Below are 25,705 nucleotides of genomic sequence, written 5' to 3'. Positions count from 1 at the left end.
ATGTGTTAGTCGGAGCTCTAAGAACATTGTATAGAATGCCACACTTCTCTGTCTATCGTGTTTTAAGTCCATTACTAACCTGTACAGGGGCATGTGGTGTTATGGACTTAACGTAATCTACTAGAGATAATAACACAAACTCTGTTTGAATAAACATAACAATTTATTAGACAGGTAAATGTGTATTATGCCAATTCATTCAGTCAAATCACAACCAATACAAAACATCAAATTCTCAAAGATAAATCCAAGATTAAAAGATGCACATCTGACTTCTAAATATACATAGTATGGAGCAGTGGTGTAGTCCTAAAAAAAAATGTGGTGTACTATTACCCACCCAACCCGCCCTTGCTGTATTATAATTTTACCTGAACGTTTCAGCGAGAAATCATTCAGTTGACTTCGAAAAACCCACGAAATTTTCTCACAGCTGCTGTGGTCGTCGGGGGGCGGGGAAAGGTGCAAAATATAAACAAAAATGCACCAATTGCAACAAATTAGGATGAGAGTTAAAAAAATATTTGGTATACAGTTAAAGGGGATGCGAATACAAGTAAATTAGGGAAGTCTAATCAGCAAAACAAGTGAGTATACCGAGGGTATACGCAAGTATTGATCCTCAGAAGTCATAATAGCCAAACAGCTAGTGGAAAAAAGTAGGCATACTGAGTATACGTGCGTATAGCCCCGACTACACCACTGGAATGGAGCTTGAGAGGTCCACACTTCGGGCTAATCTAGTCACAGAATCGCCCCGAACATCTTGAAACTTTTCCTTAAATAGTCAAACCAAGAATCTCCTTCAAGGAGGTGTATGTGTGGAACAACAAAAGGCATTTGCATTTAGTGACATGTTAGATTGGAAGAGTTTCTGCCTATCAGGGACAAATGGTAATTTGAATATACTGTAAGACCCCTAGGTAAAGGCACACCCTTAGCAGGGGTTCAAAAGATACCTGAAGTTATATATCTATTATTTTGATTTCTGAGGGAATGAGACCATTGTACCAGTCACACTTTGACATTTCAAATGATATCAAACATGATAGATAAAGTCACCTGGATTGATATAAAACAATCACACTTTTAAATGACCATTCTCTGTGAGTTGAATGAAGAGGAGGGTGAGTGAACAGGGGGTTGCAGGAGATGCTTCAAATGTAAATGAAGGAAAGGAGAGGAGTGAACCCTCCCGGCTTCCCACCTGGTGAGGTGTACCGCCGATTGTCTCTGTGTTTGCAGCCCATGCTTGTATTGTCAAAGACATCAAAGTATCTGTGGTATCTCAAATTTTACAGTAGTAAATGTGTAAACTAATTTGATGCTGGAGAGGATATGATCAAAAAGGTGATCAAAGTTGTATTTACATTTTATTTCAGTTTTTTTTAGTCACGAAAGTGTTTCTCTTGCTTTGTATGCTTATAGTTATACGCTGTGCTGTCTGTAGTAAATCTGCACTCTATAATAACATTGTATTTAAAAACATTTCAGCGCACAAAAGTGCTTCTAGAGCTTTGTATGATTATAGTTAAACCTCTGAAGTCAAAATGTTTTTGGTGTTTTTTTCTGGCCTTTAAAAGACGAGACGGGCCATTGCTGTCGATGCAGGATGAGAGAGCTTCCTCATTTCATCTAAAACATCTTAATTTGTGTCCCGAAGATGAACAAAGGTCTCGGGATTGCAACGACATGAATAATAGAATTTAAATGTTTGGATGAATTAATGTTTTAACAATAACATTTCTTGAAGATTAGCATGTTAAGTATAAATTGTGTGTATTTACCTTTTTTAATTATAGCCCTGAGGGTAAAGGGTCGAGAGGCGAACAAGCTGGTGAAATGGGAGAACCTGCAGAAGGAGAACTATCTGGCTCTTGAGAACAAAAAACAAAGAGGATCCGACTCTGAGAGGCTCAAACGCATGGCTGCTAAGTGAGTCAAACCTTTTCACAGTTTACTGTGGTATTAGGACAACTTTACTATGACTGCTGGACACAAAGTGCACAAGAAAGTGTACCTTAGAATATAATGATAATTTAAAAGAAAACTAAATGTTTTCCTGTACTGAGTTGCGGCTGGAAGGGCATCCACGTCATAAAACATGCCAGAATAGTTGGCGGTTCATTCCACTGTGGCGACCCCTGATATATAAGGGACTAAGTTGAAAGAAAATGAATGAATATGTCATCAAAGTTTTGATTTCCCACACATTTATGATGATGTTTTGTTTCAGAGTGGATGGACAAGTAGCAGAGATGAGAGATGTAGACCGCAGACTGAGAGCCCTTGAGTCAGAGGTGAGAACAACATGATGTGATTTCAGTATTATATTACGCTGCTGTCTAAAATACTCCATTCTGAGTAGTCAGTCGTGACATTTCAAGGTATGGTTTTCAGAGATAACAACCGCTAAATAACATATTCATATTCACATGTTCATATACTTGCATCCACATTCATATGTCTGTCACGCCACTGTTTTTGACTGTTTGGCTCCGTCTTGTGAATGAATAGTGATACGTAGGTTAGTTTATGCTTTTTCCAGCCACTTTCGTTTCTATCAGCTTTGCATTTCTGACTGTTTGGTGTCATCTTGTTTCTAAATAATGCGCAGGTTAGTGTATACTCCATCGGCTGTTTTCATTTCTGTCAGCTTTACATTTCATTAAAGAATTAATAAACTATTACAGCTCATAACAATGCTTTGTGTCTAATTTTTATGTTATGTCCAAGTAACTGTGTTATAAGCGGGATAAAGTACATCCAGGATGGTTGATTTCACAGGAAAATAACATGTGTCGGGCTGCCGATAAACCTGCCGGGTTTATTCTATAATAACAACCTCCAGAATGTACTTTATCTCGAACATATTATACTCCACTCACAGAGACGTATCTAATAAAGTGGTGCAGTTGTATCTAATAAGAGTGTATATGGACTATTGTTGATTAATTAATACTCTTGTATATGCAGATGGAGTTCTGCAACTTTTCTCTACAGTGGATTATGGAGACTCTTTCTCAGAGCAGCACAGCGAAGAGCACTAAAGCACATCCTACTCGCAAAGGTACAACTTTTCATACTCACCACAACACTTACAAATATTATAACACAGTGTTTTTCACTTCCTGTATACTATGCATGGTAACAATGATAAGCCAAGTGCTAATAACGATTAGCTACATGCTATTAATGACTATCTAAGTGCAAAAACATATGCTAGAAATACCTACTAAGTATTAGCATTTGATCAAGCATGTACACAAGCGTTGCCATTTTGCAACTGCTTAGCAACCACCTAGCAATGCCATAAACATTTTAGCAACTGCCTATAGCAACTACTTAGCAACCGCTGTTCCCAGTCCTTAAGCAGTCTCATTGGCTTCCTCAAGCCAACATCAAAGTTCGTCAACCAACCTTGTTCTAGATTATGTATGAGATATATATATATATATTTCTCCACTTTTAAAGGTTCCATGTAATTAAAATAAAGTGTTTTAGATGTTTGTTTTAGTATAATTCATTTTTAGGATTTCTATAAGCTGGCAAGCTCCAAAACAATGACCAAATTCGCGTTTTGAAGATCTAAAACTGAAATAAACATGTAACGCTTGTAGTTTGTCACTTCTGCCTAAATGGAGCAACGTTTTTTACACGTCACCTCATAACCAATCAAATGCTCTCTAGTGTCTCACATGCCCAACCCCCTTTAAGACGTTTCTCATTTGCTTTTTGCTTGATGCGCTTGAGCTCAACCAATCTCACTGGCAGAGCTGTGATAAAACAAAACACTGTTAGCTGTATTTTAAAAAGGGGAGGAGCTACACTATGTCCCGCCCTGTATTCGTGTTTTGATCGACCTTACGTCAAACATCAAATAAAAATGCACATTTCAAAGCACTTCACGGGACCTTTGAAGCTTCGTAGCCTCAAGCTTGTAACGATTCATATAAAAAAAACTTTTATTTTACTGAACTGCTGTCAAAATTATGCAACGTTTAAAATGCATCTAGCTGTATAATCAATCGTGTTTCATTAGAATTGCAAATTAAATAGATTTGTCTGCTTTTAAAACTGAAATAAAAACCGTTTTAGTGGACTGATTTCCCTCTCCCTGACGATAACAATGTATTTGTGATTATGAATTTCTCAACATGCTGCGGTTCATCTTTTTGTCATCAGCTGTTACTTCAGCCAGCATTGAGAAATGAGAAAGAGCCGTCTTCCAGTGTTCGTCTCCTGTATTCATTCATGACTACACTACACAGAAAGCCACAGAGAGCCAGTGAAAGGAGGGACGATGACAAAAACACTCCCCATGTTCTGCTTTCCATCTTTAAACTGGTCATCCTGGCCTTTTCATCCTGCTTTTCTGACTGTGAGAAAAGAAAAAGTCGCTGGATCTCCTTGAACTTACTATGCACTGAAAGGTCAATTATAATATGAAACATTCAGAGATTAATCGAATGATACTTTGGTAACACTTTGTTTAACTTTACACTAGCTAAAACTAATACATTAATAATTATTAATAAGCAGCGCATTAAGAGTTTATTGAGCTAAAAGTCATAGTTAATGCTTTATTAATAGTGAGAATTGTACTTTATAATAAAGTGTAAGTACTAATGTTTTTTTTAATGTCAGTGTGATTGTTTAAGCTGATTTTATAAGTGCAATAACATCATTTAGATGACTAAAGCATGCTGGCATGACTTAAAAACTGCTGTGAAAATGAACAAAGCATACTGTTACTGTACATACAACACTGGTTGTAGAAAACAAAACCTCTGAACTGTTTACATTTATTGATTATGCAATCTTTACACAATGTTACAGGACATTAAATGAGTTAAAAGTTGTAATATATCTATGTTATATTATATATGCTATAATATAAACCTAAAAAAGGCGAGTAAAAAAAGCATTGGACACGTCAGCGGTTTCCTCAGAAACATATTTCTAAATGTACTGTTGACTCACAGTTTTCACCAGATGTCAGTAACAACCAAAGTCATTCGAGGAAAACCAAATTAGTTAATTTCTAAATGATGTTATGTATAATACATTAAAATGACACGGAGGAAAAGTATTGAACACATGAAGAAAGGGAGGTGTAAAAAGGCATGGAAAGCCCAGACAGCTGCTGAAATCTTCATCATTGTAAATGAATATTAGCTTCTCCAATCCAACACCTACATTGCCAGAGGATAAAAATGAAACCAGGGTGGACATTTAAGCAAGACCATCATCCTAAACACAGCTAAGGAAACTCTCAACTGGTTTCAGTGAAGAAAATAATGCTGCTAGAATGGCCTGAACAGCCACCTGATCTGAATGCTGATGTTTCTAAATTTGTTTTGTTTTTATTTTGTATGTTTGGGATTTTACCAACATCTGTGTCAAATTCATGTCAACAGTCCTTTAGAAACATGTTCACAACAGCAAAATTATGACTTGTTTAAAATTTATTTGACAAACCACTACAATTCTGATTTATTTATTTTTTAAAAACCTTTTTTAACTGCGTGCTGTAATGATTTTTTTTTTTTAAATTTTGGATGTTTGGATTGTTGGCATTCTGTTTGCTATTTATATATTACGTTACATTTTGTTTTTGAGTTACATTGAGTTTTGTTCTTTGTCCTGCTTTGAATTTGTTTTGCAACTTGTAAATGCATTTGTTTTTTTAAATAAACATTCAGAAATCATGACTTCAGGCGTTTTATTAAAAGTGCTGTGGTGTTTTGGCTGACTCTGCAAGCACAGAGGAGATAAATAGATGACGTTTTCAAGTTTGCCTCTCAGATTTTAGGGGCAACAGAGATCCTTCACAATGTTCTCTCTAAACTACAGCTGTGCCAGTGAACTTGCTGGACTTATAGTCTTCACTTAGTACGTCAATGCAGGAGAGAAAACTATCTTTGAAGCAGGACAAATCAAAGAGCTCGTTTTTAAGGCACCGTTAACCTAAAAAAATTAATTTCTTTATTTACTCCCACTCAAGTGGTTTTAAACTTCTTTGAGTTTCTTTCTTCTGTTGAACACAAAACAAGATAGTTTGAAGAATGTTTGGAAAAAAGGAGCAACTGACATTTGAAATTGTTCAAATATTTCCCAAGTGACGTTTAACAGAGCAAGTCTTATTTCTTTATTTTTACTGGAATAAAAGTTATTTAAAAAGAAATTTAAGGTCAATATTATTAGCTCTTTAAAAGAGTGTCTCTATCCAATAACTTGTCTAATTATCCTAACTTGTCTGTTAAGATAACCTTGTTAAGAATTTAAATGTCATTTTAAGCTACCAGTATCTTAATAAAATATCTATAATAAAATGTGCTGTCATCATGGCAAAGATAAAAGAAATTACTAAATAGAGACTAGTTATTAAAACTCATTTATGTTTAATGTTTCTAAAACAGTTTTCTTAGTTGAGCAACACTTACATTTTTACACAAATACACTCACCGGCTACTTTATTAGGTACACCTTACTAGTACAGGGTTGGACCCACTTTTGCCTTCAGAACTGCCTTAAACCTTTGTGGCATAGATTCAACAAGGTACTGGAAAATTCCTCAGAGATTTTGCTCCATGTTGACATGATAGCATCACCCAGTTGCTGCAGATTCGTCAGCTGCACATCCATGATGTGAATCTCCTATTCCACCATATCCCAAAGGTGCTCTATTGGATTGAGAAATATATCCAAGAAAATATCCCCCACACCATTACACCACCACCACCAGCCTGAACCGTTGATACAAGGCAGGATGGATCCATGCTTTCATGTTGTTGACGTCAATTTCTGACCCTACCATCTGAATATCACAGCAGAAATTGAGACTCATCAGACCAGGCAACATTTCTCTAATCTTCTATTGTCCAATTTCGGTGAGCCTGTGCCAATTGTAGCCTCAGTTTCCTGTTCCTAGCTGACAGGAGTGGCTCCTGGTGTGGTCTTCTGCTTCTGTAGCCCATCAGCCTCAAGGTTGGATGTGTTGTGTGTTCAGAGATGCTCTTCAGCAGACCTCGGTTGTAACGAGTGGTTATTTGAGTTACTGTTGCATTTCTATCAGCTGGAACCAGTCTGGCCATTCTCCTCTGACCTCTGGCATCAACAAGACATTTGCGCCCACAGAACTGCCGCTCACTGGATATTTCTCTTTTTCAGACCATTCTCTGTAAACCCTAGAGATGGTTGTGCGTGAAAATCCCAGTAAATCAGCAGTTTCTGAAATACTCAGACCAGCCCATCTGACACGAACAACCATGCCACGTTCAAAGTCACTTAAATCCCCTTTCTTCCCCATTCTGATGCTCGGTTTGAACTGCAGCAGATCGTCATGACCATGTCTACATCCCTAAATGCGTTCAGTTGCTGCCATGTGTGTGGCTGATTAGACATTTGCGTTAATGAGCAGTTAAAAAGGTGTACCTAATAAAGTGGCCGATGTATATGTGTATGTGAAGATAGATAGAAAGATAGATAGGCCTATATGCAACATATATTGCAAAAATGACCGTTTCATTCTCATATATATATATATATATATATATATATATATATATATATATATATATATATATATATAATTTTTTTTCTCTCTCTCTCCCAACCATTGGAATATTTATATATTTACATGTTAAAATATATCAGATAAAATTACACACACATTCTATGTGGGTAAAGTGACCACTATCAGTTTGAGTAAACGCATCTTAATACAGGTATGATCAGGGCCAGAGAGCCACACCCACCGCTGATCACACCTAAACTGCCAAGAGCCTCTAGCGGCCTGAACTTCCTCGTTCACGGATGCCGTGGCAGTAAAGCACTGCTGCAGAGCTCCGTGAACTGAAACTGAAGTTCACAAGTCATGATGAATGAGAAGGACATCGAGGAGGGCGGCGAAGTGGCAGTGATGCCGAACACAGATCTAGTAAGTCTGACGAAAAAACGATTACAGCCGTTTCAACTTGAACCGAATTACCTCATTTCCATTTAATCTAACGTTGATAACGAGACTGTACATAGTGCTTATCATGTGGAGCTTTCTGTTTCTGTACACAGCGTTCATATGAGTATATACAGTGTGTAATATAATACAGTATGTAGCCTGGTAACATTTGAAGAGTTCAATCTGAAACAGGTGCCTGAGAAAAATGCAAATTTAAATAATTTCAGATGGCACTTAGATGTTTTTTGCATCTGAACACTTAATTTGTTGCAGTTGAGCTTGTATGTTAGTTTATAAAAATATTTGTGCTCTATTTGTTTTTCAAAAACATTATTATCATAATACATTCATTAAATGCCGTATTGATTTATAGGTAAATACTTGTAATTGATCAGTAGATCTGAATTATCAGTTCAATCAAAATTGCTTTCATTTTTTTAGATGTAGGTTACTTTGACAAGCTTAACGTGACTATGTAATTTCCTTAGAGACAATTACCGCAATTCCTCCATCAGCAATGATATGGTTATGTGCACTGCGCATCACTGAACCAATATCAGAAACTAAACAAAAACCCACCAGTTCTGGTCTAAAGTAAAAGGTAAAGTTTTTCTGTAAAAGGTAAACTGGTCTGGCTTGCTTTCCTGATGAATGGGGAGTATGAGGAACAAATGGTGAACTTCACACGAGGAGAAGAATTAAAGCTATTTCTTCTAGTTTTGTAAACAGAGCAAGAGTGACAGTCATTCTTGGCAAAACCATTAGATAAGATGAAGTGTTTAAAGCTTTAAAATTGCACTCCTTAATAACTTTATTATGCGGGCATGGTGACCATGTAAAAGTGCATTTGGTATCATGTTTACTAGTGAATTAATAGTCCATTGTGTTGATTTTAGAGCTGGATTCCAAGTTTCTTCAAGAAGAGATCGTGCACAACATTTGTGGAGGACTCCTTTAGGTAAGATGTTTGTCTAGTTTAAGGCTGCTTCTTTATTATGAATTATAATTTAGTTCAGTGTTTCAATGATTTGAAGTGGGTGATATGATATATGCAATGAGTAATTTATTTAACTATTGATGTACACTCACCGGCCACTTTATTAGGTACACTTGTCCAACTACTCGTTACCGCAATTTTCTAATCGGTCTTTTATAGTAACAAACAAACCGTTTGTTTGAAAACAACATTTTTGTCATCATTGCTGCAAACTTATATTAGCGATTATATCATTCAATGTGGAGGGGGGGCTTTACAATAGTTTCTGGGGGGAAAGGGGGTCTCAGGCAAAAAAGATTGGGAACCACTGCACTAGATAATGTGATTTGCAAATTCATTCATTCATTCATTTTCTTTTCGGCTCAGTCCCTTTATTAATCCGGGGTCGCCACAGCAGAATGAACCGCCAACTCATCCAGTATTTGTTTTACACAGCGGATGCCCTTCCAGCCGCAACCCATCACTAGGAATTGATTTGCAAAGTAGAAAACTTTATAGTACTTAATAATACTACAATTCCCAATGATGAAACTATTATATCTAGCACATTTTCAGATGTGTAGCAAGCAAAAGGTCTCATAATGCTCAATATACAATGCATGCAAGGATTGCTGGTCTTGCTCTCTCACACGCTTTGTCCTAAAGACCTACTGTATGCTTGGTGTTTGGCCGGCGGTGTGCAGGAATTACACTTATTACTAAATAATACTTGTATGCCATTTCAGCCTGAATATTCAGAGTAGCGGTAAACAATATAGGGAGCGCGTCACATGCTGTCATTGTTCAAAAACGAAATCCAGCTTCAGCTCAGTAAAGCAGGCGAGGCGGACTAGCGCTATTTACTAATGTTTTGTTATTAACTAAACAAAAATCTACATTATCAATGCTTTTAAAAAGTCCCTTGTGAAACTGAAAATGATCACATCAATCTATCGCCGGAAGATTTCAGTGGCTGAACAACACTTCTGTGCATATAACCCATTTGTAACAACACAATCTACATCAGCTTTGCATGACTAAGATAGCTTTAAAGCAGAACATTACCTGTCTAATGCTGCGTTCACACCAGATGCAGAAAAAGCGTCAAGCGTGAGTGATTTACATGTTAAGTCAATGCAAAGACGCGAATAAACATCCTGCAGTGTGATGCGCGCTAACGAGGCATTGAGAATGATGTGATTCGCGCGAATTAAGCTGCACGAGTTGAGCGTTTGGCCCGATTGAGTTTGAAAATCTGAACTTCAGCGGACATTCGCACCACATTAACCAATCATGAGCTTTCTAGGGGCGTCGTGCTTATGACGTAGCGCCTGCTGTTGGTGTCCCGATAGTAAATCCTCCTGTCGACACCGGACAGCAGTTGATCAAACTGGGCACGGCTCAGTTGGAAACACCCCTGAAACCTTCCATCCTCCAGGTACTAGCTGGGTGCACCTCAGAAAAATCTAGTGGACTCAGACACGGCTCCAAATGTATCTACACTGTTTTTCAGCCTTCATAAAGCACATAAACACAGTTATTCCCTCAATAAAATCCATGTTAGCAAATTTAGCAACGAAGCTACAGTCACCAAGCAGACAGAAGCCCCGCCCATGACACAATTCTGCATCTATTGTGAAGCGGACTTGATGCGCGAATGAAGCGAGTGAACTTAAAATGTTCACTCTCGAATAGCGTGATTTATCTGCGCGTTCTGCGTCTGGTGTAAACATAGCATTAGAGAAATACTTCAGCCATGGCGTCGTCCTTCCTCCAGCATGCAAAAGTAACTCCAATATTGATTCAGGATTTGAGAGTTTTTATTCAGCATTTGTTTTTACTGCTCTTTACTCTCTCTCTTGTGTGCACAAGATCGTGGCCTGCGTGCATGTGCAAATGGCGGATCTGTGTGAAAGGGGTGCGCAGATGTACTAATCTACATTTGCTGATAGACAGTTTGGACTACTTATCACAATTATGGGAATTATCGGCCCAATAAATGTAATTTTTTATTAATCTTATGCCTTACTCAGAATATTAAAATACATATAAAGACAGAAAAACAAACAAAAAGCGCTCAGGGGTAACTTAAATATTTGGTCGGTGTTCTTTGGGTGAGGGATTCATCAAAACATCAACAGAAATTAGTCCAAGGCACTCGGAAATTGTGGAAAATTTAAAAAGCCTTTATTCACATGGCTTAATCTTAAAAGAAACCTACGCGTTTCGGCAGAGATCTGCCTTCATCAGGGTAACAGCGGCCTGAGATCTGCCTTCATCAGGGTAACTGTTACCCTGATGAAGGCAGATCTCTGCCGAAACGCGTAGGTTTCTTTTAAGATTAAGCCATGTGAATAAAGGCTTTTTAAATTTTCCACAATTTCCGAGTGCCTTGGACTAATTTCTGTTGATTCATATAAAGACATTTAGATCATTTATTTTAATAATTACTATAGGACTGTGAAGAGACTTTCAACCAGCAAAACAAAACATGTTTCTGAAGACAATCACCTACTGCACCTTTAAATGTACTGTACAAACGTGTACACTAAAGGTACTAATGTCTACTTTTGAAAAGGTACTGCCTCAGTGACAGCTTTTGTACCTTTATTTCTGAGAGTGTACAAACAGTTCTGTTCAAACAGCTTTGATTTTGCATCATGAGAGCCTTTTAAATTGTAAAGATTGCTTGTGGAGGACAGTCAGTGTGACTCTTTTGTGGTTTTGTAGTAATGGAGGTCGGTGTCAGTGCGGGGCGACGCGAGACAATCACCCGTCGGTGGCTCTGGGTGATAACTTCAGCACAGCAGTGGTCAGTCACTGGCTCAGCGCTCAGCACTCCTCTGAACAGCCCACTGACGCTTATGGAGATCTGGAGTTCGCCGGCGCTGGGAAGAGACACAGCTACGTGAGTTCACATCAATGCTGAAACAGTTTTATTACATCTTTATTTACAATTCATTAATTAATTGACTCATATTTGATAAATGTTTAATTCTGGGGCAAAGGATAAAATAATGTAAGCAGCAAAATGAAATGAAATGGACATTTTTATGATTAGTTGTACTTATTTAAGACTACTTATTTATTTATTTATTTATTTTTATTTATAATTATTCACATTTAATTTTACATCACTTCTTTTCTTATTCTGTAAATGTTTTTATTTTATTTTTTGTTTAGAATACCTGATCAAAAACTATAAAATTATTGGGAACACTGTATTTTGATGGTCCATTTGAGTGTTAGTAGACTGTCTGCTCAATATTTGCTGATACTGCTCCTTGAACAGACATTTAACTCATTCATTCATTCATTTTCTTTTCGGCTTAGTCCATTTATTAATCCGGGGTCGCCACAGCGGAATGAACCGCCAACTTATCCAGCATTTGTTTTATGCAGCGGATGCCCTTCCAGCTGCAACCCATCACTGGGAAACACATACACACTTATTCACACTTACATACACTGCGGACAATTTAGCCTACCCAATTCACCTGTAACGCATGTCTTTGGACTGTGGGGGAAACCGGAGCACCTGGAGGAAACCCACGCTAATGCAGGGAGAACATGCAAACTCCACACAGAAACGCCAACTGACCCAGCCGAGGCTCGAACCAGCGACCTTCTTGCTGTGAGGCGACAGTACTACCTACCAGTGCGCGGACATTTAACTGACTATAAGAAACTTTGCAAGTTCATGTCAAGTTACACTAACCATAACCCCAACCTAACAGTCTACTTATAATCTAATGAGAATTAGTTAGCATGTAGATCAGGGATGTCAAACTCAATTCCTGGTGGGCCGCAGCCCTGCACAGTTTAGTTCCAACCCTGCTCCAACACACTTACCTGTAGGCTTCAAACAAGCCTGAAGGACTCAATTAGTTTGATCAGGTGTGTTTAATTAGAGTTGGAACTAAACTGCAGGCCTCCAAGAATTGAGTTTGACATCCCTGAAATAGATGCAATGTAACTTAAATTAAAAAAATGGACCATCAAAATAAGGTGTATATAATATTATATGTTATAGTATTATTAGAATATTTTTAGACAGTATTATTAGCTAATATTTTTAGAACATTTTATTTTTATTTTAACTTGGACTTTATATGACAAAATGTATATGGAATTTAAAATAAAAAATAAACAGATGGAAGTCCATATAATTAAAGGAACATTCAAATTATCAGTGTAATTTCTTTTTTTTTTACCCTTGATTCCCAATTTAATCATGCCATTTTTGTTTTGATTAATGAAATACTTTAATTTGAATAATTCATATTAAAACGTTAAAAATAAGTATATTTTCTTAGAACATTTGAGTTTGTGATAAAGGCAGTATAATACATTTTTTACATAAAGCAGGGGCGTTGCTAGACAAAGCTTTACTGGGGCACCAAAATAAAATAATAATAATAATTATATATATATATATATATATATATATATATATATATATATATATATATATATATATATATATATATATATATATATATATATATATATATTTAAATATATATATTTATATATATATATATATATATATATATATATATATATTTTTTTTTTTTTTTTTTTTTTTTTTTTGAATTATTTATTATAAATAAAATACAATTATTATTCTAAATAATCTTAAATGTAACTGGAAAACAATGTTTAGAAAAAACTGGAGTGATATGCTAAGATCATTTAAGAAATCTTTTGCATAAATACTAATTTCATTTGAATGAAATTCTATTGACAATTCAATAAAATACAAAAAAAAAGATGTTTTATAGAATTATCCGTTGTCTTAGACTTGACACATGGCAGAGAATTAGGTTTATTAAGTCTTTACCTTCCTGACTCCTCATCCCTCCTTTTTGCTTCATACAAAAAATCAGGAGCCATGCTTAGTAAGATCACCGTCATATTGTTTAAACTTTAGGAGTTTATAAAACAATTTCTTATTTTTGTATTAGAGGAAGAGATTATTTCTATCGCGTGCCATTGTTTTTAATTTGAACATAATTTAAATCATCCTTAAATCAGCCTTTTGGCTCGATAGTCAGGCATGCTCCTGTTGATGTGGTCAATCTGGCAACCTGCACTTGCGTGGAGTCATCAGAGGAGGGGCCAAGTGAAAATGTGTTTTGAATCAGGACTGCAATACCTAGTTCAACCACTGGGTGTCAAACTTACATACTGCACCTTTAATAAATCATAAAGCAGACATTCTCTAAGTTTACATGAAAAATCAATTGTAAAAAATTGTCCTTTTTTTTTTTTATTTGAGAATGTCTCAGTAATAATCATCCCCTTTGGATTTAGGAATTGCTCATAGTTGAAGAAATGGCTGTATTTTGTCATGTAAATGTGATTTTCTTCTCCGTGTGGCAGTTCCTGCGTCTCTCCAGCACCACAGATCCTGCCAGGGTGTTTGACCTGATGAAGGAGCACTGGAAGCTGCCGCAGCCCAACCTGGTGGTGTCAGTGGTAGGCGGCGAGGGGAGGTCAGAGGTCAAGAGCTGGGTGCGGGACATCCTGAGACAGGGGCTGGTCAAAGCGGCACAGAGTACAGGTATATCTGACCCTTCTCTCTAGCATACATGTCTTATGGCCGAGAAACAGCAAGCCGACTGCAATGAGCCATCGGTGAGTGTCTGTCCGGTTAATTGGTTTGGTGTGTTCCACATGGCGCCTCTTGTTTAATTAACGTCAGAGTGTTTTGGCCTGATTCACCATGTAGATTTGATATTGCCATAAGAGAGCACTCTGATTGGTTTTTCAGCAGTGCGAACAAAAACTTAACCTGTCATAACCGAGTAACAAAGACAAAGAAGCCAGTGGTAATTTTGCTGCATTTTTCAAATATTTGCAAACAATATGCATTTCTACATTATCAATAGGCCCACATGGAATCTGCGTGCACAGAAATATGATTTTTAGCGCATCATTGAGTCTATTTAATGACTTGTGTAAATTTGTATTTGTTCAATTTTTTATTTAATTTCGATAATATTATTGACAAATATGAAAATTATTGATTATTGATAAATCAAATATTGATTTATTTACAATACAGTTAGTAAAGAAATATTTTCTTTCTTTTAGTTGATGTATTATATGAGAGACCTTCTTTGTTTACCAAATAAGTGGATCTAGCTAGATTTGCATTGCAAATATAAAATAAAAGTTAAAAAGGTATTATTTTTGATTTTAAAATGTTTAATAAATTAATTTGCATATTTTATTTTATTTTATTTATTTGTTTTTTTTTTTTACAAAATTCTGCCCAGAAATACCAAAAAATGTCTGTCTGTCCCTTATTATCAGACGTCTTTGCATGAGGCAAACTCTCCTTGGTGAGTGACAGTTGTGTGAAAATGATACTAAACTCTGCTTTGTTTACACTTTGCATTAAATGCATTACCCCAACACTGAACATCTGTCTTTCTAGAGCATGAGTCCTTTTGTTTTCTGTATGATCCTTGCACCACACAGGCCTTTTTATATTTTCAATGACTGGATCATCTTTTACACAATTCAGACATTTCAATCTGAAACGAGGACCAACAGAGTCTTCTCACTTCTCACATGGTTTAGTCTCTGATCATCAATCACAAGTACTATGATTCTTTTCAAAATGATTTCATTAAAGCCTTTATCTTTATCTTATATATATAAATATATATATATAAATATATATATATATATATATATATATATATATATATATATATATATATATATATATATATATATAAATATATATATATATATATATATATATATATATATATATATATATATATATATATATATATATATATATATATATATATATATAATTGATAATATTTATCTTCTGGAGGAAGTCTTATTTGTTTTAAAATTTTTTTTTTTAAATTTAAGGTCAAAATTATTAGCCCCTCTAAGCTATATATATATATATATATATATATATATATATATATATATATATATATATATATATATATATATATATATATATATATATATATATATATATATATATATATATATATATATATATATATATATATATATATATATATATATATATATATATATATATATATATATATATATATAAGCTCTATAGAATATTTGAGGCATGCTTCTAAATATTGCTGAATTTAAGTGTGTTTTGTTCAGGAGCATGGGTCATCACTGGAGGACTGAGGCAGGGCATCGGCCGGTGTGTTGGAGAGGCTGTGAAAGATAACGCCACTGCTGTTTCCTCCATCACACTCAATAAAGTGCTTCCTATAGGCATCGCTCCCTGGGGGCTGGTGGAGAACAGACAGCAGCTCGTCAACTCAGAGGTAACACTCTGATAAAAACACTGATTCTTTTCCTTCACCACACTGTAAAAACTATGCGGAAATTAAAATTTTTCATATTTTACATCTCATATATTTTTTTTCATTTTCTTTTCTCTTCTTTCATTTCTTTTAAATTGCATTATGGGTTGTAACGTTTAAAAAAGTGACTGTTTATGTATTAATATGTAATAACAAATTTAAAAATATGATCTTTTTACAGTCATTTTCATACATGAAATGATTTTACAGTCTAATAGAAAGAATATTTCCCAAAACAATACACTTATACTCAAGTTGTGTCTTCAGAATGTAATTACAATGCATATATATTTTTTCTAAATTATAATAATAATTATTAAACATTAACAAGAGAAACCCTTCACAAACGGATTGTAAAAAGCAGCAATAAAAAGAAAATAAAATAATAAAAGTCAAACAAACAAAATAATTATAATTCTATAGTTTATATCCGTGTCCTCAGGGTTTTTCCACAGGTTTGTGTTCATACAAAATATGCCTGTTTATATACATTTATTATTATTTGTGCATATTTTGTTGCGTATTTAAACATAATATAAAAAAAATCTCATAAAATAAAAATGTTTGCAATTCCCCATGTAATCAGTCAACTGGAGAAATTTGGTGATAAACTTTCAACACATTTTCATACCCTATTTGAATTCTGTTTGTCTTAGGGAAGTTTTCCAGCAAAGTATATGGTCAGGAACATATCACGTGACTCCTGCTATCTGGACAACAACTATAAGGCTTTTCTTCTGGTGGATGACGGGACTAATGGGCGCAAAGGCGGAGAGCTGGTGTTCAGAGCTCGTCTGGAGGATTACATTTCAAGCCAGCGCCCAGGTACAGCATAAAACTGATTAAAAAACCTAACACATTGTTTTTGTCAAAAAATAAAAAGCAAACTAAAAAAACCTCTGGAACTGGTTGAAAATGGACACGCTAAATACGTGTTAGACCCCATTACCAATCAAATGCTCTCTAGTGTCTGCCATGCCCCGCCCCCTTCAGGATGCTTCTCGTTTGCTTTTCATTTGAGGCACTTGAACTCAACCACTTTCACTGGTAGAGTTTAGGGTTTTGTAAAACAAAACTCTATTGGCTGTTTTTTTTTAAAGAGGAGGAGCTACACTATGTCCCGCCCTCTCTTTGTGTTTCGGTTGAGATTACGACTAACATGAAATAAAAACACAAGTTTTAAAGCACACCTTTAATAAAGTTTATTGAATGGGTAATTTAATAAATACGTGCATCACACAGCATTTGGGGGGGGGGGGGGTTATGCGAACTAAGATTTTTTTTTTTAAATAAAAAGCAGGGAAAACTAAAAAATACCTGTGTACATGTGGGCATTTGAGTGAACTATCCCTTCAAGAACAAGATACAAATTGTCAATCCGCTCACAAAAAGGTTGACGCTAAATACAAATGTACGGTGGCCGGGAAGTGCAAAACAATATTACAAAGTGTGAAACCCTTTTACAAAGCTCGAGACAAATTTACATTCTGAAAAACATTTTTACCAATCAAAAGACACAATTACATAGAAAAAACAATTTTACCAAGAACAAAACAAATTTACATTTCAGAAAAAAATAACAAAACGCAAAACACTTTTACAAGTCCCGAAACAAATTTACAATTACAGATTCCTTACGGAAAGGGAATGTACCACACACCAGAAATGAAGTAGTATGTACCACACACCGGAAAATATCAGCTTGTGTGTGACTTTGTAGACACAGGTTAACACGTCTACAAAAATAATAATCATGGTTTTATCAACTGCGATAAAGCATTGTTTTGTCATTTAGAGCTATTCTGAGAAAATATCAGCGAAAACAATCACAGCACGACATATGTTGACTGATAAAGATATCGAAACCGACCTTACCATGTAAACCTGGATAGCTCAGCCAGTTAGATAGGTCGGTTGATACCTGCGCTGAACCTTTTGACCTGGGTTCGAATCCCGTTGATGACATGTCAATTATAATTATTTATTTACATTAATTTTGGTTATATACTTTTCTGCCACACAAATATAAAAATCAATAATGTTTACACTGACATCCAGTAATAAGAATCTTTATTTGGTATGGCCATGTTTTGTTGCTGTGAAAAAGTGACGGATCTGCAAACGTGAATAGTTTACACCAGTTAACACAGACACCAGTTAAATCGTAACACCGACTTCATTTAGTTTACTGTTAAGAGTTCTCAAGCAGATGTTTACACCATGTAGACTTGACATCATGTCCACGATCCCAGAAATGCACTATGTAACCGTGGACTGTAAACGATATGGACGTAGTATCCGTGATGTCACCCAAAGGTTTCTGAAGAGCACATATCAAGCTACCAAGTAGGCATGGCCTCTGTCGCCATTTTGTTTGTGCGTCATCGCACCGACCCGGGATACCAAACGAGGGCAAAGAGGCCGGAGGGTCAGCGGAGCTACAGACACCTGCTAGCATTTTGATTAGACTGGCTTTTCTTTGGGAGAAACGCTTAATACTTTATCACCTGCGACATGTGTTCTGACCACATGGGCTTGGTTGTACACTATATCAATAAAGTGTTTTTTATCAGTAAAGTGACTTTTAAAAACACTGTTGTAATACATTAAGCCACTCAGCACTTATGACGTTTTTCTATAGGAGGAAAACGTGAATTACTTCCAAACACTTCAAATATAGTCCGTATTAATAAATGCAAGGTTATTTATGAAATCCAGGCGTTAAACGGTATGACAAAGCTTCAGATGACTGTTAGAGCCTACAGCTAATCAATCTGTCAGATTCTGGAGGGCATTACAGCTCTAAAGAAAAATATAAATAATAAATGATCTTAAATAAAATAAATACATTTATAGAGATGGTATACAAGTATATAATTTCACTCACCAGGGAAACGGAGGCCACGTGAATGGTTTGTGAGCACAATTAAGTGCACACAGCATCCCATATCATCTGATAATTGTAGGAAATAATCCCAAATGGCAACTGACTGTGTAAAGCCACATACAACAAAACAAAAGTACGATGTATATGCCGAGCTCAGCCATTAATCAGTCACAATCAGCTGAGGTGAAGTGACAGCGACCACCGAGACCTTGCTGTCACTGAAGTGGCCACGCCCTTAATTATGTAGACTTAATATAATTTAATATAAAGGAAATGGATGAGTTATAAAAAAGTTCACCCCCTCACAGTTGTCATGAAGGGTAATAATAGCTATATGAACCAAAATCGTTCTTTGTACCAGGCTGTAAACACCTTTTTTTTTCTGCTGTAAAGTTGGCCATTTTAACAGTGGATTCAATAGAAATTTGCTCCATATGGAGCCAGGACTAGCGGAATTTCGAATAATTGCAGTTTCAGTTACTTCTGTATTAGCTTCACGAGGAAGAGCAGGAGGTTGCCGCTTGTATGTAACCAGAAACTATAATGACTATGTGATTGTTAAAATACATCATCTCATATGCAGGTGGTGCAAGCATTGACATTCCTGTTCTGAATATGCTGATAGCTGGAGACACGTCCATGCTGGAGGTGAGAAGTTTACAGCTTTAAACACAACACATCCTCATTACAGGATTATAATGGGGTCTTAAAGTCAAAATAAATGGCTGAAAGTTTAAAATAAGAATTTTAGGCCTTAAAAGGTCTTAAGTTCACTGAAGTATTGCGTTCTAGATCTTAAGTCATTGGTCCACATAACCATGCAGGGTTTTGGAGCATTTGCTTTGATTTGATTCTGACATTATGTAGTTTTTGATTTTGCTAGTCCAGGTATAATTTGCTGTATTATGACCAACATTATGATATTGGTCTTAAAGTTAATTCATATTGGTCTTAACAGGGTCTTTAAAAGTCTTTATTGAACCTGCAGAATCCCTGTCTGTCTTCACTCTGACTTAAGATGTTTCTTCACCTCAGTTTTTAGAGATGTCTCTGAAGAATTCAACACCGTGTTTGGTTCTGGCTGGTTCTGGTGGTCTTGCCAATCTAGTGGGTGACATTGTGGAGAATGTTCAGTCTCCAGCGATACCTGGAGCATCAGAGAAGGAGAATGCCAGCCCCATCATGGAGCTCCGAGAACAACTAGCGGCAAAAGTCAAGAAATATTTTCCTGCAGAGAAAGATACTGACAAACTTGTTGACAAGGTAAATGTTACACACTTTACCCAGCCATTTAATATCTAAGTATTAATGCCTATTTTAATGCCTATTTAAATGACTGATTTTTGTGTTTATTAAAAGGTTTTACGCATCTACCAAAACAAAGACATCATCTCCGTTTATAACGCAGAACAGGAAGGAGCAGAAGATTTTGACATTGTGATGCTTAAAGTGCTTGTTCAAGGTAAACTTGGGTATAGACAGGACTCCCATGCTTCTTGAAAGTGCTTAAAAGTACTTGAATTTCAGACATACACTCGCAGACAAAATGGTACAATGTTGTACCAAAGAAGCTTAATCCTTAACTGATTTAATTGCATTTCCGACCTAGTGATCCTTCGCTGTTTGCCTTGCTAAGCTGGCCACCATCAGCTATTCCTACACGCGCGGCGCAGTCAATTTTCTAAATAGTTAACTTTTGCCTTTGGATTAATACAGAGTTAACTTTTTGGATTAATACAGAGTGTGTGTCATTGTGATTACTTGGGGTTAGGGTTAAGAGTAGAGTAAATGCTGGTGCTTAGCTGCATTGCTTTATTGCATTCCTGCATTGGGCTCTCACATATACTCTGCTACTTCATAGCCGTGGTCAGGGGCATAGCGGACATTTTAAAATTGCGGGGGACGGCTGTATGAGATCATATGTTCATATAATTATAATCACCTGTTTCTAAATGGTCTGTCTCTAAAAGTGAATCCCCCCCGGTTGCTACGTCCCTGGCCGTGGTGGTCAATTCTCTCTGTCTCATGCTGAATGCAGTCGACCAATCACTGCAGATTAGCCTCGTGCTAAGGAGGGGTTTGGGAACAAATAAACAAATCATCTAGTCGTTGTTGGGATAATTAGGTAAAAACAAATGCCTATTATAAGAGAATGAAAGGGTTTTTTGACCTTGCATGCATATCAGCCTGTTGTTGGAGACCCCCAAAACCAAAATATGACCTTTTATAATGCATAATAGGGGGTCTTTAAAATTATGGTGCTTTTAAAAAGACCTTAAAAGACCTCAAATCAGCCGTTCATGAAAGCACTAATTAAATGTGTTATCTAATTACTAATTATTTGTAATCAGTAATTACAGGGATGTTGAAGTAGTCTACCAAGCAATAGTTATATGCTTTACAACCATTTGAAAATGCAGCAATTTATGATCAATCTATATCCTCTTTAGTATACAGTGGATGTTTTGTATGTATAATGTTCTTCACATGGTTTTGTGTCACGTTTTTGTTGTGTGTATGTGTGTTGTAGAAAGTAAACGTCATGTATCAGAGAATACTTACTCCTATGCTGATGAGCTGAGACTGGCTGTAACCTGGAACAGAGTGGACATCGCTAAGAGTGAACTTTTCAAAGGAAACATTGACTGGAAGGTAGAGAAAGATCAACTGGCTTTTAAACTAGTGGATATTTCTGAGTTTGTAGTTAAAGCAGTAAGACACGGCACAGCAAATGTGTTTGATTTTTGGGAAATGCGTGATTTTTTTAAACACATATCTTTAATACAGAGTCTCTTTGGATACCAGTGTTTGCAGAAAAATTAAAAGGTGTAGAAATTGAAAATATTGTTTGGTTATAGGAGTGGTCAGATTTTTTTATTCACTTCTGTTTAAAAGTTTTATTTTTAAAGATAAAAATATTTTTTTTTCCTGCAAGGATGCACTGAATTGAGCAAATGCCATTTTGATTTGATCTTTTATCCATCAAAGAACATGTTGCATGTGTTTCCACAAAAATAATAAGGATTACAAGATTTTTCAAAATTGATGAAGTTAGGAACTGTCAAATTTAGATTTCTGAAGGATCACGTGACGCTGAAACCTGGAGTACTAATAAAGCTGCAGTCACACTGGACTTTTCTCCCCATAGACTTCCATTCATACACGCGCGAATGTGTCTAGAAACACAAGGTCGTGCGTCAAGTTTTACAGTTCTGATGCGTTGCAAAGTTCAAGTTTGGTGAACTCTGACCTGCGAAATCGCATCACTTGACTGCGTGAGACCAATTGAGGATCAAAACATGACCTCTCTGGACAGAAATTTAAAATATGGAGCAATCGCTCACATTTCTAAACATAATAGTTTTAATAACTCATCTCTAATAACTTTATTATTTTATCTTTGCCATGATGACAGTAAATAATATTTGACTAGATATTTTTAAGATACTAGTATTCAGCTTAAAGTGACATTTAATGGCTTAACTAGGTTAATTAGGTTAACTAGGCAGGTTAGGGTAATTAGGCAAGTCATTGTATAATGATGTTTTGTTCAATTGACTATTGAAAAAATATTTAGCTTAAAGGGGCTAATAATTTTGTCCTCAAAATGTTTTAAAAAAATTTAAAACTGCTTTTATTCTAGCCGAAATAAAACAAATTAGACTTTCTCCAGAAGAAAAAATATTATCAGACATACTGTGAAAATTTCCTTGCTCTGTATATGTATGTATGTATTCATTCATATGCATTCATTCATTTTCTTTTCGGCTTAGTCCCTTTATTAATCCGGGGTCGCCACATCGGAATGAACCGCCAACTTATCCAGCACATGTTTTACGCAGCGGATGCCTTTCCAGCCGCAACCCATCTCTGGGAAACATCCATACACACTCACTCACACTCATACACTACGGACAATTTTAGCCTACCCAATTCACCTGTACCGCATGTCTTTGGACTGTGGGGGGCTCGAACCAGCGACCTTCTTGCTGCATATACATATACAGTACATATATATATATATATTTTTTTAGGTAAAAAAAGGGTAAACATGCTTTTATTCCTTTTAAACATCAGTTAACTGACTTGTATGTCTCCTATTTTCAGATTTATTAATACATTTGAGCACAAGAGCTTATTAATATTCATATTTAGCTCTGTATTATGCACTGTTAATGAATAAAGTTGTTCTATTTTGTGAAATAGTTCTGTCATGTGTTGATAACCTGTTATCTCTAATCTGACACACACAGTATGAGGAGCTGGTGGATTCCATGACTGATGCCCTGGAGAACAATAAACCCCAGTTTGTGCGTCTCCTCATTGATAACGGTCTGAACATTTTGAGCTACTTGACTTACGGCCGACTGGAGGATCTGTACAACTCCATCTCTGACAACTGCCTGGCCAAAACACAGCTGCTCCATCGACTGGTCGAGCGCATGCACGAGTCCAACGAGCAGATCTACAGCATCAGCATTTATGAGGTCAGATCTCAAATGCACATGTACTGCATCAACAGATTCGCACACTATAAAAGGCACAATTGTCCACCGCTTTTGTACTTGACACTATTTTACAGGGACATTATAAAATAAAGGAGTTCACCTAGTAAGAACAATTAACTTTTATGTTGAAAGCAAAAGAAGATATTTTGAAGAATGTTGATTATGACTTTCAAAGCATTTGTTTTCCTATGGATGGCATTGGTTAGTAGTTTGTTATAATATTCTCTGAAATATCTTTTGCTGAATAGAAGAACGAAGCTCTTAAATGTTTGGAACATATTAAGAGTAAGATGTGAGAACATTTTAATTTTGAGGAGAACTATACCTTTGAATTAGGTATACATTATGACTGTAAATGCATAAAACTTTCACAGTACTATTGGAGAGCTAAATTCAGTGTACACATTAATTAATGAAACCCAGTTCCATTAATAGTTAAAGTTTAATAAGCACATAATAGAAAGTTTAACGTTGTATTTTTTGCATTTTTTAATGTTTGACACTTCGTTGGTTATTGTTGTGGAAAACAGTTTACAAAGGAGGTATTCAAGAAGTTAAAAGAAAGAAGAGGTTTATTATAATGAAAAGTGCACCAAAACTGTATTTTCATTCATTCATTCGTTCATTTTCTTACGGCTTAGAATGATCCGCCAACTATTCCAGCATACTGTATGTTTTAAGCAGCAGATGCCTTTCCAGACACAACCAAGTGTTAGGAAACACCCATACACACTAATTCACACACACACACACTTATACACTACAGCCAATTTAGTTAATTCAATTCAGCTATAGCGCACGTCTTTGGACTGTGGGTGAAACCGGAGCACCCAAAGGAAACCTACGCCAATGCGGGGAGAACATGCAAACTCCACATTTATTCTGCTAAAACAGCCACCTGAATGTGCCTAATCCCTTTTATTACACAGCTATTTGCCAGAAAATGTAAAAATTAGACATAATTTTGAGTAATACTTTAATAATTTTTCAATTAAACGCAAAGTTGACCGAAAACAGCCAAGAACAGCAGTGTAACAGATTAGCATGTGTGTTTATTTATGCTTCTGTATTGCTGATACAGTATGTATACTCAATTTTATCTTTAAATCTCTTCTTATACATTGGCCATGTAAACTGTTTTAATGATTGAAATACTTTAACGCGTGTTGTTTATGGATCACAAGTGCAGGGAATTTCTCATTTTTCTGTTTGTCTTCAATTGAAAACATTCTGCAGTGTTTTGCACATTAAATATCCCAACCATGTGCATCCTAAAGTGCCTAAACATCTGTGAATATGTGCTGTTGTAAATGTGTCGGATCTGTGATGGCAGGTGTCTCAGCTGCTGGAGGATCTGCTCGGCGATGTCTGTCATCCTTTCTACATGTCTGAACTCGCATTGAGCGCAGGATCGACTAGAAGAAAAGCTATGAAGGTACCAGACCTCACTTTTAATTCTGTGTAGTCTAAAAACTCAGTTTTTCACACTCTCCCTGAAAATGAAATGTGATCGTCTTACCACACAGAAAGCATGCAAGGCCCTGAAGGAGAATTGCAAATACCGAAATGAGACGTGTGAGAGCCCATGGTTGTGTCTCTTCATCTGGGCAGTGCTGCAGAACCGCAGCGAGATGGCCATCTTCTGCTGGGAAATGGTAATATGTTCCTGAAGACATGCTAGAGATTTAGCTTATCTTGATATCTGCATATAAACAGTGCACTGATGACATAAATCCTCTACTGACCTTATTCTCTGATGTGGAAGTAAGCTCTTTTTAGTGATTGTTTTAGAACTCCAATTCATTTGTCTATAGGGAAATGATTAGGAATAATTTAATGGCAGTAAAAGGTCCAACTTTTCACTGTACAAAATTGGTCTTTATGACAATTAGGCATGGGTGGGTAAAAGTTTCTGACGATATCATAACCTTAAATAAAAATATCACGATTTTGTGATTACTTATATAATATTAGTTCTTTTATAAATGTCTGTGTAAAAAC

The 25,705-nt window shown here is 35.9% G+C and overlaps 1 protein-coding gene and 1 pseudogene across 1 annotated transcript in view; both read left to right on the top strand.

Moving 5' to 3' along the window:
* LOC130238454 (transient receptor potential cation channel subfamily M member 4-like) overlaps positions 1–5,549 on the top strand; it is a 34,906-nt pseudogene extending 29,357 nt beyond the window's left edge.
* Positions 5,550–7,867: 2,318 nt separating this feature from the next.
* The window catches only part of LOC130238453 (transient receptor potential cation channel subfamily M member 4-like), a 37,838-nt gene continuing 20,000 nt past the window's right edge, over positions 7,868–25,705 (top strand). The window contains exons 1-13 of the mRNA XM_056469483.1: positions 7,868–7,942; positions 8,857–8,918; positions 11,667–11,844; positions 14,322–14,502; positions 16,101–16,270; positions 16,966–17,134; positions 19,780–19,844; positions 20,232–20,459; positions 20,556–20,658; positions 21,727–21,848; positions 23,450–23,683; positions 25,038–25,139; positions 25,231–25,359. Of these exons, the coding sequence (XP_056325458.1) occupies positions 7,880–7,942; positions 8,857–8,918; positions 11,667–11,844; positions 14,322–14,502; positions 16,101–16,270; positions 16,966–17,134; positions 19,780–19,844; positions 20,232–20,459; positions 20,556–20,658; positions 21,727–21,848; positions 23,450–23,683; positions 25,038–25,139; positions 25,231–25,359 (1,806 nt within the window). The 5' untranslated portion in view covers positions 7,868–7,879. The remainder of the gene's footprint in view (positions 7,943–8,856; positions 8,919–11,666; positions 11,845–14,321; positions 14,503–16,100; positions 16,271–16,965; positions 17,135–19,779; positions 19,845–20,231; positions 20,460–20,555; positions 20,659–21,726; positions 21,849–23,449; positions 23,684–25,037; positions 25,140–25,230; positions 25,360–25,705) is intronic.

This window comes from Danio aesculapii, chromosome 12, assembly GCF_903798145.1.
Source record: "Danio aesculapii chromosome 12, fDanAes4.1, whole genome shotgun sequence".
Taxonomy (NCBI): domain Eukaryota; kingdom Metazoa; phylum Chordata; class Actinopteri; order Cypriniformes; family Danionidae; genus Danio; species Danio aesculapii.
This window is presented reverse-complemented; position numbering and strand designations above follow the sequence as displayed.